Here is a 16,525-nt window from a genome sequence, read left to right on the forward strand (position 1 = left end):
GTGTGTGTGTGTGTGTGTGTGTGTGTGTGTGTGTGTGCGCGCACACATGTCCTTGTCAGGGTGAAGCGAGGTAGCGGAGCACGAAACACAACACAGACACAGCCATGAACCACCTCCTGGTAACTACTATATTTTCTTCAAACTTTCCTCTCTTTTACTTTCTCTTTGTGTCAGTCGTGTGTCAAGCTTCTGGCATCATGTCAGTTACTAAAAGATAAGCTCAGGAGGAGAAAAGATAGAACAAAGTGTGTATTTGTGCAGGAAGAAAGGGAGATAAGGCCTGAACTTTGTACTGTGTAGGACAGAAGAGTAAAACTTTCACTGTGACGGCCTCTCAGAAGCTGTATTTTATTCTATAGTGTGTGTGTGTGTGTGTGTGTGTGTGTGTGTGTGTATCTGCTGGTGTCATACGAGATTAACATGTGATCTATATATACACACTGAGTGCAGGATCGCCTCACATGACTGTCTGTCTTCACCTGCTATCGGCGAGTCCTGATGCAGCTCCGCACGTACACACCGACACACACAGCAACATGTTGAGCCTGCAGCACAGACGCACAAATATAACAAATACAATATTATATACCTGTCTGACCTGTCTGTTGGTCATCAATGGAGGGAAAGTATAGGCTATATTACACAAAATACTGCACTTAAGTAATTATACTTTGCTTTAGATGTACATTTTACATCCAAATCATATGACAAGCTTTCGCATGCATTGGTGTCTAAGTGACTAAAGTGAACAAAAACATTTGAAGTTGGTCCAGTGTTGAGCGAGAACGCTGCAAGCGGCAGTGAACCGAGATGCAATGTAACCGTATAAGACAAATGTTCAGCGTCAGTTTGCGTCTGTTTTTGCCGCTGAAAGGCTCAGATTATTATTCTAAATGTCTGACAACATTATGGAAAGGATCCCTACAGAGATAGACCTTTCTGTTAAAGAGTAAGATCCTTTTTGTTTAAAATGGAACAGCCCCGAAATCACCACCACCAAACTCCACCAGACTCCATTTAAATAAACAGTAGTTTTAGCGTGTATAGTCCCGACCAAGCGCGTTTACTTATAGCGCTAAAGGGACGGCAATAGTCCCGACCAAGCACGTTTACTTAAAGCGCTAAAGGGACGACAATAGTCCCGACCAAGCGCGTTTACTTATAGCGCTAAAGGGACGGCAATAGTCCCGACCAAGCACGTTTACTTATAGCGCTAAAGGGACGGCAATAGTCCCGACCAAGCGCGTTTACTTAAAGCGCTAAAGGGACGGCAATAGTCCCGACCAAGCGCGTTTACTTAAAGCGCTAAAGGGACGGCAATAGTCCCGACCAAGCACGTTTACTTAAAGCGCTAAAGGGACGGCAGTAGTCCCGACCAAGCGCGTTGACTTATAGCGCTAAAGGAGACTTTTAGCGTCAATAAGAACGACAAAGGCACCTGACCAAGCGTCCAGATTTTACGAGATGACTGTGACAAAGTGTTGTTTATACATGTTATAACATAATTTATTCGTGACTAATGGAGGCTACAGGCCACTTGGAAGTTGGAACAAAGAAATAAAATAAGTCCTCCAGAGGCCAGCCTCCGTTTCACCTCCTCAGCATCCATTTTCGCGCTAATCGAAACGCATCACCTGACCGCTCATTTACCGCTCAACCTGGAGCGCACGCCCGAGCCCGGCCCGAGCACGTGTAAAATGATAGAAATTAAGACTGAACCCGAAAGATCTTCAGCTCTATAGGATCTGATATATCAGCCCAGTCTCACGGCAGTTTGTGTAAATGTCACGTTATTTTTAATCTATTGATACGTGTTCACGGGGACATTTTTCTTGTTTTTTACGTGGTGGCCAGCATGAAAATGTGAAGTCATGTATTTCAATGGGAAGCATATTTCGTGGCCACAGCACGAAAACGGTAGGGAGTAGTATAAAGAGCCGAGAATCTGCGTAGGGAGGTTGGTCGGGGGGGTGGATGGGTCCAACAACTCAGGACTTTCTCCCGGGATCGCGTCCCGCGTGTGGCGTTTAGTTTCACGTAGTCTTCCTAATCACAACCGTCCCGTTATTGTGGCGCGTCCCCAGCGGCCGTCTCCCGGCGTGTAGGCGCCCTTTCCCCGTAGGGTTTTTCCTAAACCCAACCTCCGCCATCCCGTTATTGTCGCGCGCCTGCCTCCCGGCATATGGGGCGTCCTTTTCGGCTGTCTCCCGGTAAAAAAAACGTGCCCGTGAACACGTAAAAATAACGTGACATTTACACGTAAAAAATGAGAAAAACGTGCCCGTGAACACGTATCAATAGATTTAAAATAACGTGACATTTACACGAATTGCCGTGAGACCGGGTTGGATATATATGTACAGTATGTATATGACTTTGCACATTCAAAGTGTGGAAGCTGACTGTGGTTGGACTTGTGTTTGCTCTCTGAAAGTTACTCCATGTAGCGAGTCTTTCAAAGAGACAACTTCTTGTTTCTTTTTCTTTAAGACAGAGCTTTTATTTTGGAAGGAAACAGTTCAGCTCAGTCATTTCCTCCTCTGACCGTGAAGTTTCAACACGCAGCTGCAGCAGCAGTCTGTCTCTTTAAGAAAAGCTGCATGACTTTTTAACCGTCTACCAAGGTCACATCGGGTAGCTGCGGGCATGACACTCCAGACAGCCAATCACAGCCTCCGAACATGACACTTTAACCAATCAGGAAACAGAGAAGGGAAAGTGTGTGTGTGTATGTGTGTGCTGTAAAAGTAAACTGTGCCAAATGCCTGCTGTTATTTCCACAGTGGAGTTATGTGGGTTTTGGGTCTCCCATTGACCAACTACAGTTTGTCTGTAACGACAGCCTGACCATGTTGTTTGTCACATGTCGACTTTGCACACATTACAACTGAGAAATGAACACTATGTGGACAAACTGTGTTCAGTGTGAACTTGCTGCACTGTTTTCACATTTGTAGAAAACCACACGCTGGATTCAGGATGCAATATAATGCAGAAATGAAGCATAAGAAATCTAAAAAGACGTGATCGTTTGATTTCTGAGGAGGAAGGAGAGGCTTGGTCCAACTGTGAAACTTAAACAAAAGATTTAATAAAACAGAATGAAAATGACATGACAGAAAAGCAAATGTTACACTGCAGCTGACAGTGGACTGATCTACGTTTCTCCTTGATGGAGTCACATAAAAACAGTCTTGTGACATGACAAAACAATACACTGCAAGCAGCGGACATACAGAGCATGCTTCCTTGTGGGGTCACAGTTTTGCAGTCCTGAATCCTTCTCAGTATTCCAAATTTATCCTAAAGAAGTTGAGGGTGCTTCCTCTAATGACATCTCTCCCTATTGGTCAGAAGTTTTCTCACGATAAGGTCCCACCTCTGAATTGTCAGGTTACTCCAGGTCAAGACAAAGGTCATTTATCATGGTAGTGCCAATTCTATTCAAGTTTACAGAGATATGCATTTCCTTTGTTCTAATCCAGTCTGGCCCAACAGTGTGGAGCAGTTACCTTTCCTGTGGGGACAGTAGGTTCTTTCCGACTGGATAGTACTTGTACTTTTTAGAGGAAAAGTACACTTCTAAGCAGTTCTAAGAACTACTCTTCCCCCAAAATCTTTTTTTCCGTTTGCATTCCCACTGGCCAAGTGGCCATAGGGACTGGTAGGAGGGCTAAGGGAGTGACGCAAGCACGGCAACGGTCTTTATAGCATCGTCACTAGACCTTAGCGCCACATACAACAACAACAAAGCAGCATGGAGGAGGCCGTACATGGCCAGCAGTGCCTGCATCTCTGCATCAGTCCACTTTTCCGAGTTCTGCATTCCTTCCATTCTCGTAGTAATTCACGTAATGTTTTGCTCAACACAGACGGGGCTTTATTATACTCGGAACAGACCCCGCCTCTTCCTGCTGCGCTGTGGACGTGTGTGTGTTTGTGTGTGTGTGACTGTGTGTGTGTGTGACTGTGTGTGTGTGTGTGTGTGTGTGTGTGTGACGGCTGGCGAGCCGCAGGACACGCTTGTGGAGTTTAACTCCGAAAAGACAGTTAACCACAGGTTCCCGTTAATCTTATAATGGACATGTGTTGTGATATTTAAACAAACGAACCGTTAACGGCGAAATACGAGATTTACGAGAGCGGTCTGAGAGACCTTCAGCTCACAGCGAGGTGTCTGAGCACGACTGACCCAGCGATGAGCTAGAAGCCGGGGCAGGCGCTTGCTGGCTGTCACCTCACTCATGGAGGTTCTCAACTCAGCAAATTGTCAATTCGGCATCAATTTTCGCAAGACTGCCTATATTCGAAATCTAAAAATCTAAACAGTTAATTTCTCGCCTAAAACGTTGTCAGAAGTGAATTTAATGATGAATAAGATGTGAAAATTGTTAAAAATGTCCCGTTGTTGGTTGTTGCTCTGTCTGCAAGTTCCGAGTTGGCAGTGGGCGGGACTTATAAGTTCGACTAATCAAGTACACCTAGGAAAAGGGAAAAGACCCTGCTCTGAAGTAGGAGTTAAAAAAGTACGCTACTGCGGCCAGAGGAACTTAAAAATCCCCAAATTTTTCCTGTCGGAACACGACGAAAGATGGGTTCTAGGAACGTTTAGTTCTAAGAACTGCAAAAATCCCTCCGGTTGGAAAGCCCCTAATGAGTCTCCTCTAGTATGCAAATTGACGGTCATGACTTAATCATTCTTTATAAGCTTGGTTTGGAATAAGGCATGTCAAATGTTAATTAAGGCTAGTTAGTTAATTCTGGCTGTAGGGAACATTATGTACATTTAAACCAAAAGTACATTGTTGTCATTGTTAACTTTTTAAAACCCAACAGTGGACATAAATCAAAGTCCAGTCGGCAAAGCAAATTAGTCGGATATTTCCTGGAGAGTAACTCACCTTAACTCTCCTGTTGTCCTCGGGCCTTGTTTGACCCATTTTCAAAAAGTTTCTAAATCAGAAATTTAGGGTTTCTTTCAACCAAATTGTCAAAGAAAGTAACGTGGATGGTTCCATACAACGCTCTTCATAGGTCAAATAAATGATCAGTTCACTACTTTCATTGAATTTTGGTGTTTTATTCAATTTTAAAGCATTTGGAGAAAATAATGACAAAAGAACATTGAAAAAAGTAACAAATATTTTGGTAAAAACCTTAAAAAACGCGGGAGAAAAAACAACAAAAACGTCCAAATACTTGGAAAAAAATCGACAAAATCAACGGAAAAAGTGACAAACAATTTGGGGAAATACTGTAAGTATGCAAAAACGTCGGGAAAAACTTTAAAACATTTTTAAAAAGTGACAAAACGTCGGGGAAATCGACAAGTGTCAGAACAGAACAACAAAATGTTAAAGTTTTTATTGAAATTTTTTTTTTAAATGTTCACTTAATTTTGATTCTCAGTTATTGTTTGTATGTTTGTGCGTTTCTGTATGTGCGAAGACCTATCTAAGACCTATCTAAGACCTATCTAAGACCTATCTAAGACCTATGTTAGACCTATGTTAGACCTATGTTAGACCTATGTTAGACCTATGTTAGACCTCTCTTAGACCTCTCTTAGACCTATCCTAGACCTATCCTAGACCTATCCTAGACCTATCTAAGGCCTATTTAAGGCCTATCTAACACCTATCTAAGACCTATCTAAGACCTATTTAAGACCTATCTAAGAGCTATCTTAGACCTATCTTAGACCTATCTTAGACCTATCTAAGACCTATCTAAGACCTATCTTAGACCTATCTAAGACCTATCTAAGAACTCTCTAAAACCTATCTTAGACCTATCTTAGACCTATCTTAGACCTATCTTAGACCTATCTAAGACCTATCTAAGACCTAAGACCTATCCAAGACCTATCTAAGGCCTATCTTACACCTATCTTACACCTATCTTACACCTATCTAAGACCTATCTAAGACCTATCTAAGACCTATCTTAGACCTATCTAAGACCTATCTTAGACCTATCTTAGACCTATTTAAGGCCTATCTTAGACCTATCTTAGACCTATTTAAGGCCTATCTAAGACCTATCTAAGACCTATCTTAGACCTATTTAAGGCCTATCTAAGACCTATCTTACACCTATCTTAGACCTATCTTAGACCTATCTAAGACCTATCTTAGACCTATTTAAGGCCTATCTAAGACCTATCTTAGACCTATCTTAGACCTATTTAAGGCCTATCTAAGACCTATCTTAGACCTATCTTAGACCTATCTAAGACCTATCTTAGACCTATCTTAGACCTATTTTAGACCTATCTAAGACCTATCTGACCTATCTAAGACCTATCTAAGACCTATCTGACCTATCTTTGGGGGTGGGAGGTATGGGATTGGTGGTAGTATGGGCTTGGGAAAAGGAATCTTTATTTGATTCTCATATATGTTGTATAACTATTGTACAATGTTTAAAATTATTGTCCCGACTGCAAACAAAAAACTAAAAGTAACACGGTCGACGGGAAGACAACATGAGGGTTAAAGCACCATAGCTCACTGAAAGGTGCATTGAAACTAGATTTTACGAAGGGAAATGTACTTCCAGACAGAAAGGAGCGTTTTAATGGGATAAGTACTTTGTTTTCGCCGCAAAGTGAACTCTGTTCTCCGGCTTGAAAGCGTCGTATTTTATGTTGACACCATGTTGGCTATACCCAATGTTTAGATCTGTTGTGGTATTTATGCAAATTAGCACATTCGTAATTAGATTATGCACCGTTTGCCCATGTTAACAAACAATTTCAAAAAACGTGTAATACATTTTTTGTTTGTATTGATGCAAGTAATCAACTCAGTACTTTTCATGGTCATATCTAAAGGTTAAAATTTTGACCCTATTCACGTGAGAAAAAGAATGAATAGGCGTATTGAATGGGCTATATTTGGGTCTTTTTCAAAACTTCCCTCTAATGGGATTCTTCTGGGCTTTTTCTTCCTTATTCAGGACATATTGAGGATACAAAATCAGTTGAGTTTGCCTCTGTTGCAATTTGTTCAACCTTTTTTCATAAAATGACAAGACTAACATGGAGCTTGGATCTTCTGCGTTGACTGGCCCATGATGTCACGATGGACATGCGCACCAGCAACAGTTTGTTTGTGTTGTTGTAGCAACCGGTAGCAACATGTGCGTTCATGAGCTTCTCTGTCGTGTCTCTTACAAGTGGCGAACTCATGAACTCGACGTTTTCATTGTCTAAAATATTCACTAACGTTAAACATTGTGTTTTCGTTGTTCCTGATGGTTTACATGCTTAGCTAAATAAACGATGGATGTATTTAGACAACAAACGAGATTTAATCATTATGTCGTGCTACTAGCTACTAGCTAGCGCTAGCTATTAAGGTTAGCCTGCAGTTTCGTGAACAGGGCTCATCCATGGCTTCATCCTTCATCCACGTTACAAGCTTTACAGCATACAGCCCTCGGATGTATCATAAGAGTGAACCAAGGCAATGTAATCACTATGTCTGTGGTAACGTTATGTAGGCATATAGCTAATTATGGTATTACTGTTCTCTTAATACATCCATGCTAGCTACCGCTAATAGCTACTAGCCGATAGCCCCGCCAGTTTGGGAAACGCTTCATACATGACGTTACATCCACGTAACAGGCTTTACAGCATACATACATCCCTCGGATGTATCATAATTTCATTAGATAATACCATGCGGATACCATATTAATAGAACACATGGTGAATTACAACCATTAGCTATATCCATTATTACAGCTAGCTACATGAGCTCAGGAGAACTGTCATGTGAGTGGGCGGGCGCAGTCCTATTGGTTTCCTATTGGTTTGGCAAGCTCTATTGGTTTCATCCCAAGGTTTCGGACATAGTAAAAAAAATCTCACATAATGTTTTAGCTACTAAATAACACATTAAGGCGCTGACACACCAACCCGATCATCGGCTGTCTGGCGAGGTCGGTGACTCGAGTCTGTTCGGTGTGTTCTGTGCCGTCGGAGGAGCCGTCGGCCTTCATTTTGGCCGATTTGACTTGTTGAATCGGCCAGTGGGCAGTCGGACTCAATGACCAATCTGGTTGGTGGAGTGCTAGCCCTTGACTAGCCAATCAGTGCTTCTTAACAAAACAATAATGGGTTGCGCTGTTACGCTTAGGATTGTGGTTAGTGTAGTTTTTCTCCATAAGATCGCGGATAAAACATGTTTTTCTTAAAACAAGGTTGATTTCATACGGACTTCTAGCTTCTACAGGAACAGAAACCTTCGTTACACAACCACGTAGCTCGTGGTCAGTCTACCTCGGATGGTTTAGACATTATGGGATATTTTAGACATTATGTGATGGTTTAGACATTATGGCTGATAATCTAAATCCTTACAGAGAAAGCGACTGTTGACCGTAAATTCGGATTCCCTACTCCGCGTTCAGGAAGCAGGAAGTGTGACATAGGCCTATAACGGCACGGTTGGGTTTAGGATAAGAACAACAGGGTTGAGTTTAGGAAAAGAAGAACGGGGTTGGCTTTAGTAAAAGAACAAAGCAACGGAAACGTGACATGCGGGACACAAAGGAAACGTGACATGCGGTACACGATCCCTGGTCTCCTGGCTGAAAGTCCTGTGGTGTTTGACCCATCCTCCCCCCCGACCAACCTACTTACGCGGATTTTCGCCCTTTCAAACTACTCGCTACGGCGTAAGTTCACACGCAATCGCAAGGTAATGTAAGTCAATGGAGGCCAAACGGCGTTGATAAACACGCTAAAAAGCGATTATGCGCCTTGATAACACGCCAATAATGGCATACGGATTGACGTGTCATACATACGCCACTTCATGATGTCAGTCTGGCTAAACCCACCAGACTCCATTTAAATAATCAATACTTTTAGCATTTATAGAGCCAGAATATTTCCACATGTAAATCGGTACAATATCTGTTTATTTCAACCAAACCAGAGTTGTGATGGTTGGAAAAGTGGAAAGAGGACCCAAAATGGCTTTTCATAGTTTTATTTAGTTTCTGTGGACTTTGAATGAAGTGTGCTTTACGATGATACAATTATGGTTTATTTAAATGGAGTCTGGTGAGATTAGCGGTGTCAAGGCTGTTTCTTGTTCAAAAAAAGTATCTTACTCTTTAATACAAAGGTCTATTTTGGTAGCAATACTTTCCATAATGTTGGAAAGACGCCTAAGACGATTGGGATTAGTTTAAAGAAATGCAAACAACCCAGAGGTTTTTTTTTCTCCTTATATCCCAGACTGCATCTGTGCTGTGGCCAGACCTTACTCCACAGGGCTGTGGAGATAGATCTGGCAATGCGAGACTACAGTAGTTGGGTTGTGGACTCCACCATGAGTCATCCACTTAAGTTAGAACGATTTAATGTGGACGACCCTTCAGTCCTCTGGAGTAACAGGCCGCTTCAGCTCCGGCTTATTCACACATGCATTAAGAACTGCCCAGTTAGGATTACATCAATAAATAACTGAGTTTCTAGCTGTAGAGCATTTTAACAATGCAAGTCATTATATTCTCAATGTGAAAATAATGGTGCCAAACCCATAAAAACATAGCCTGACATGCCAGACCCACATCAAGATGTTGGGTCTGGGAACTCACCATGTTTTCCCTCCTCACACATCAATGCATCCATGGACAGCACCCCCCTCTACCTCAAAGAACTTATCAACCCACAAAACACAACACTCTCCCTCTGCTCCACTCACTCAAACCTCCTCCACTTAACCAGAACCAGACTCAGGACAACGGGAGATAGGGCCTTTTATGCTGCTGCCCCACATCTGTGGAATGGCCCTCAATCCACTGACTATTTTTAGCAAAGCTTTTGGTCCCCTTTAGATGTTTTTTTTTTTTTTTTTTTGTATTTTAAACATTGAGATCTTTTGATGAAAAGTGCATTATAAATAAAATGCATTATTATTATTATTATTACCGTTGGCAGGGCTCAATCCGAGGGGCGGGATCAACGGTTGTCTTTCAAATTCCCTCTGCACGCAATAGGATAGCGCTACAACCAATCAGAACAACGCTAGTTGATAGATTCAACTTTAAACTCCGAACACGTCTTCCTTTTTTAAGAATGACTTCAGTGCCGTTCTTTGTTCTTTTCTCAAAGAAAAGCTGAACTCCAAGTCTTCCAGAGTCTCGGCCAAAGACGTTTCCAAAGACCGCCGTCAAGACTCTGCCGTCATTATGTTAAGCCCCGCCCACCAACTCTATACACGATGTGATTGGCCTGACTAGAGTTTGGTTTTTCCAGCTCGTAAGCCAACGGAGAGTTGCTAGACGACCCTGGCTGCAGATTACATTTGCTGCCGCTAGGGTGCGTCTAGATTTCTAGGCTAACATCTGCAAGATCACAAATTTACCTTTAAAGATGGAACCTGCTGCTGGATAAGTAGCTAAAAATAAACTAAAAAATGATGTTATCATGAAGACGGATCATGTCTGAATGCTCTTTGATGCTTTTAGGTTGAAGAAAGTCCTACTCATGAAAAAGAAACGCTCTGGGTTGTTTGCATTTCTTTAAACCAATCACAACGGTCTTGGACGGCGTTAAGCTCCGGACGCAGCGACGGTGGCTCTGCTAAATAGTCTCGGGAAGGAACGCCACATACAATATTATTGAGCTCTTTAAATTAGCCGAGTTTTGCCGTGTCCGGTCGGTAACACTCCGAACACATCTTCCTTTTTTAAGAATGACTTCAGTGCCGTTCTTTGTTCTTTCCTCAAAGAAAAGCTGAACTCCAAGTCTTCCAGAGTCGCGGCCAAAGCCGATTCCAAAGACCGCTGTTCGCCAGTAGCAGCGGCCATCGTCTTTGTTTTCAAGTAGCAGGGAATTCACGGGGAACCGTCGCAACTCTGCCGTCATTATGTTAAGCCCCGCCCACCGACTCTATACACGATGTGATTGGCCTGACCAGAGTTTGGTTTTTCCAGCTCGCAAGCCAACGGAGAGTTGCTAGACGACCCTGGCTGCAGATTACATTTGCTGCCGATAGGGTGGTCTAGATTTCTAGGCTAATAAAAACATGCACAACTCCCACAAAGCTATTACAAAAGTCGTGTTGGTCTCCAACTTCTTTCACAGTGAGAGTTTAAAAGTTTTGTAATGATGAAGATATGTGACTGTATAAGTGTCGGACTAATTGCAGTTTGGCTCCTGATGATGTCTTTCTTGTGATCAAAAAAAAAGGAGAAGAAAGAGAATCACTTTCATATCAGAGTATTAAAAAGGTCAAACTTAACATACTAACAACTAAAATACTTTACAGCTCTCTCTCTCTCTCTCTCTCTCTCTCTCTCTCTCTATATATATATATATATATATATATATATATATATATATATATACATAACCACAGTAACCAGTGTGACAGCTGTCAGCCCCCAGCGGCCTTCTCTGGTCTGGAAAAAACAGAAAGTCTCGGCGTCACTTTCCCTTCGTCGTTCACCTGTCTCGGTGTAGAGTTACAGGATCACAACACAGGTTGTTTTTCCATCTTTTACCTATCGTAGTGCCACAGATTCAAGAATTAATGCGCTAAAGCCAAAGTAAATCAACGTGAAAATATCATTATTAGAAAATTAGAATGATTAAAAGTCAAACAAAGCCTTTTTTCGACATTTTTGTTGCCGTGTTTGAAGCCTTAATGGTCTTTTCCGACAAAAACATAAAAAACGACAAAACCTGGGAAAAAGATGGTTGAAAGAAGAAAGTTGGAGTTGTAAAGAAGGAAGGAAGGCAAGAATAGGTCGAAAATAGTAATGAAAACTTAAAAACACACAGTAGAAAGAAGGAAGGCAACACCGAATTAGCCTTGGAACCATTTAGCAAAAAATGTCATGTTAATGTTAATCATTCTAATTTTCTAAAATATGGACGCTTGGTCAGGTGCCTTTCTCGTTCTTATTGACGCTAAAAGTCTCCTTTAGCGCTATAAGTAAACACGCTTGGTCGGGACTGTCGGTACACGATCCGTTCTGCACATGCGCAAGATAATACTGTTTTACCGAGGATACGACCTGCACGATCTGTTCCACGCTAGCCTATGGCTAGCCTCCACCGGGAAGCTAACGTTAGTTTAGCTAACAGCTAATTCGGCTAACCGCTAGCTGACAGCTAGATTCAGTCTAAAATAACGTTAACTCAAACGTAATGGGAAAAGCAGGCTACAGCTAAATTAAGACTTCACAGTAATAACAATAAAGACAAGTATTGAGTGATTGTATTTTAAATGAGCACAAGTAAAGTAGAACTGACGTAACAGCTGTTATATATGTTAGGTGTTTGTTATATATGTCAACGTTTATTTTCAAGTTTTATTTTGAGGGTCTTTTAAAGTTATTACATGCTGTCTCAGCTAGCAGTTAGCCGAATTAGCTGTTAGCTAAACTAACGTTAGCTTGCCTGTGGAGGCTAACGGCAGACCGCTACAATCAGCTAGCGGTTAGCTGAATTAGCTGTTAGCTAAACTAACGTTAGCTTGGCTGTCGACCGGAAGCGTGGAACAGATCGTGCAGTGTCGTAAATCCTCGTACAACCGCACATGCGCGAACATTTTGCGCATGTGCAGAACGGATCGTGCAGGCAGAACGGATCGTGTACCGACAGGGACTATTGCCGTCCCTTTAGCGCTATAAGTAAACGCGCTTGGTCGGGACTATTGGCGTCCCTTTAGCGCTATAAGTAAACGCGCTTGGTCGGGACTATTGGCGTCCCTTTAGCGCTATAAGTAAACGCGCTTGGTCGGGACTATTGCCGTCCCTTTAGCGCTATAAGTAAACGCGCTTGGTCGGGACTATTGCCGTCCCTTTTGACGCAGTTATGTTAAGGAAAAGGTCGGGGGTGGGCTTACGGTTCCGTGACGCGCCGGAACTACGGGATGGTTGGGTTTAGGAAATGGTCGTGGGTGGGCGTACGGTTCTGTGACACGCGGGAGGAAAGAAAAAAATGACTATAGCAAGCGTGACAAGCTGGACGCGAACCCCGCTCTCCTGGGTGAAAGTCCTGTGTTTGACCCATCCACCCCCTCAACCAACCAACCAACCAACCTCCTTAAACAGAAATTCGCCCTTACATACTCCTCTCTAAATCCTATCTAACTGCTGCTCTCCCCGGTGCGTTACACAAACACGCTGAAAGACGCCTTTTTCGTTGCATCAGACGCTGACAGCCACTGTCCAAACGTCCTTATTTTACGAGTTCAGAATGAGAACGGCTTGCATTTTGTAGAAGACTATAGGTAAAGCTAGTTTGGTTTATTCTCAAAAATCCAACTTGATTCTTGAAATATCAACTTTATTCTCAACATTTTGACTTTATTCTCGTCATTTCGACTTTATTCTCGAAATGCAACAACAAAAAAAAAATCTTCCTCCTTAATTTTCTTCCCCTTGATGTGGCCCTAATGCTCCGTATTTTTCAGTATTTTTGCTTATTATCTTTAACTTTTCTTACTCATTTACACTACCGGAGCCCCTAGCATTTGCCTATACTGCTTACCCTGTGTTCAGTCTTCACAGGAAATCTATTAATAGGCGTGATAAGATGGTTAGCGCTCGATTCCAGTGTAGCCGCAGAGGAAAGGCTGGAAGTCAGATCTCTAGAAAATCAGTTGTTAATCTTAAAATTTAGGGGAACAGATGTGAGCGGGGAAGTGTATTTTAACATTATGGCTTTAAAATTTCCACTGAACACAAACAGGAGACGGAAAATTATATGACAGATAGTTCCTCAGAGTTTTGGTGGGTATTTAAACTGTTGCTCTGTCCTGTAACTGCACTTCATGCAGATACTTTTCCAAACTTAAGCCATTTCTTTGTGATTTCCAGAGAATTCCAGTTCTGGTCAGCCGAGCCTTCAGCAGCTCTGCCAGACAGCTGAAGAACAAAGTCCCCGAGGCGCAGAAACTCTTCCAGGTAACACAGCCATAGAGAACTCAAGACGGATGATGAATATCCACAGCAGATTTAATTTAAAACCTCCTCAGTATTATTGAGATGTGGATCTGTCCGTCCGTCAATACCCACCAGGTCCGGATTTGTTGCGTAACGGCTGCGGCCAGCCGACCACGAGATCTCGGAGTTCACGTATGTTCGCGCGATATAACAGAATGTAGTTTCTATAAACAGAACCACAAAACCAACAACAGTTAGTTTCCATCCAGAGGAGTAGAGGGGAAACAACTCTGTGCTGTGTTTTCAAGGTGTAGTGCAGGAAAATATGACCTGCCGTGAGCACGGTGAATTTTATTTTGAAAAGTAACTTTCTTTCTAGTAAGTTTCTGTGCTCGACTTCCTGTCCCGCACAATCTGAATTGTGCTGAATTGCTGCGGAGCTCTCCGTCGTCCGTCAAAAATAGAAGCTCTGCGTATCTTCTCCGGAGGGCTGCTGACTGACGGAGCTGGGACGGAGTTGGGATGCAGACGTTCTGCAGTCAGTGGAAATACACATATTGACTTTAATGGAAACCTAATGACTCCGTCGACGTTCCGGAGACGGTCCGGAGACGTTCCGCATCCAGTGGAAATTGCCGGTAAGACACCCAAATTCCACTGGAAACAAACACAGGCTTTAATGAAGAAAACCTTCAGAAAACAGAAAAGTTTGTTCTCACTCCCAACTCGTAACATACGGACGCTCGGTAAGGTGCCTTTGGCGTTTGTTATTTATGCTAAATGTCTTCTTTAGCATCAGATCTAAACGCACTTTATCAAAATGTGCATGGTCGGGACTATTGGCGTCACGTTTGACACAGGTTTAGGAAAAGATGGTTGGTGGACTTATAAAAGGTACGTTTACGTGACACACAGGATAAGAACGGGACAGTTGGGTTTAGGTAAAGAAGAACGGGACGGTTGGGTTTAGATAAAGAAGAACGGGACAGTTGGGTTTAGGTAAAGAAGAACGGGACAGTTGGGTTTAGGTAAAGAAGAACGGGACAGTTGGGTTTAGGTAAAGAAGAATGGGACAGTTGGGTTTAGGTAAAGAAGAACGGGACAGTTGGGTTTAGGTAAAGAAGAATGGGACAGTTGGGTTTAGGTAAAGTAGAAAGGGACAGTTGGGTTTAGGTAAAGAAGAACAGGACAGTTGGGTTTAGATAAAGAAGAACGGGACAGTTGGGTTTAGGTAAAGAAGAACGGGACAGTTGGGTTTAGATAAAGAAGAATGGGACAGTTGGGTTTAGGAAAAGAAAAACGGGACAGTTGGGTTTAGGTAAAGTAGAACAAGACGGGAAAAAACAAAATTATTATTATTTTTTTCTTGTTTTTCTTTTCGAAAACAAACAACTAACAGACCACCTGATTTTGGGTTTTGTTAAAAAAACAGAAAAAAAAAAAAAACTCACGTGATTGCCGTTTCTGGTCCTCAAGCGGGGTCAGCCCTATGGTCCCACAGTCCTATGTTCCCACAGCCCTATGTTCCCACAGCTCTATGTTCCCACAGCCCTATGTTCCCACAGCTCTATGTTCCCGCAGCTCTATGTTCCCACAGCCCTATGTTCCCACAGCTCTATGTTCCCACAGCCCAATGGTCCCACTGCCATATGTTCCGACAGCCCTATGTTCCTACAGCCCTATGTTCCCACAGCTCTATGTTCCCACAGCCTAATGGTCCCACAGCTCTATGTTCCCACAGCCCTATGTTCCCACAGCTCTATGTTCCCACAGCCCAGTGTTCCCACAGCTCTATGTTCCCACAGCCCAATGGTCCCACAGCCCAATGGTCCCACAGCCCTATGTTTCCACAGCCCTATGGTCCCACAGCCCTATGTTCCCACAGCCCAATGGTCCCACAGCCCAATGGTCCCACAGCCCAATGGTCCCACAGCCCAATGATCCCACAGCCCTATGTTCCCACAGCCCAATGATCCCACAGCCCTATGTTCCCACAGCTCTATGTTCCCACAGCTCTATGTTCCCACAGCCCAGTGTTCCCACAGCTCTATGTTCCCACAGCCCAATGGTCCCACAGCCCAATGGTCCCACAGCCCTATGGTCCCACAGCCCTATGTTTCCACAGCCCTATGTTCCCACAGCCCAATGTTCCCACAGCCCAATGGTCCCACATTTCTAGGACATTTTCAAAATTAGGTCTTGTGTTCCTACATTTCCCTTCAATTGAAGCCCTATCATCCCACAACATTTTTAGGGTTAGAATTAAGGGATAGGGGGATAAAATCTACGGAGCCCTTAAGGGGACATGAAAAAAAAAAAAAAAAAGTTTAGTTTCATGTGCTCACACGAAACTTTCATGTGCGCACATGAAAAGATTTCGTGTGAGCACATGAAAGTTTCACGTGCGCACGCAAAACTTTTGTGTGAGCACATGAAAAGCCGTATGTAGCCTGGGCCATACTAGAGACCGTGACAGCTGGAGAAATGACTACAGTACAGGAGTTAGTTGTACTATATTTTAATCTTGGTCTTCATTATAAGGACATTGCTGCTTTGCTTGCAAGTCATCACCATTATATTGTTTCACTACGACATTTAAAACTGA

At 42.9% G+C, this 16,525-nt stretch overlaps 1 protein-coding gene and 1 pseudogene across 1 annotated transcript in view; one reads left to right on the top strand and one right to left on the bottom strand.

The window, feature by feature from the left end:
- Positions 1 to 16,525, bottom strand: part of LOC118495060 — a 1,111,612-nt pseudogene that overhangs the window by 342,729 nt on the left and 752,358 nt on the right.
- The window catches only part of LOC116062743 (cytochrome c oxidase subunit 7A2, mitochondrial), a 22,844-nt gene continuing 6,319 nt past the window's right edge, over positions 1 to 16,525 (top strand). Inside the window, exons 1-2 of the mRNA XM_031317382.2 lie at positions 1 to 119; positions 13,855 to 13,941. Coding sequence (XP_031173242.1) covers positions 105 to 119; positions 13,855 to 13,941 — 102 coding nt within the window. The 5' untranslated portion in view covers positions 1 to 104. The remainder of the gene's footprint in view (positions 120 to 13,854; positions 13,942 to 16,525) is intronic.

This window comes from Sander lucioperca, chromosome 5 (assembly GCF_008315115.2).
Source record: "Sander lucioperca isolate FBNREF2018 chromosome 5, SLUC_FBN_1.2, whole genome shotgun sequence".
In the NCBI taxonomy this organism is placed as follows: Eukaryota; Metazoa; Chordata; class Actinopteri; order Perciformes; family Percidae; genus Sander; species Sander lucioperca.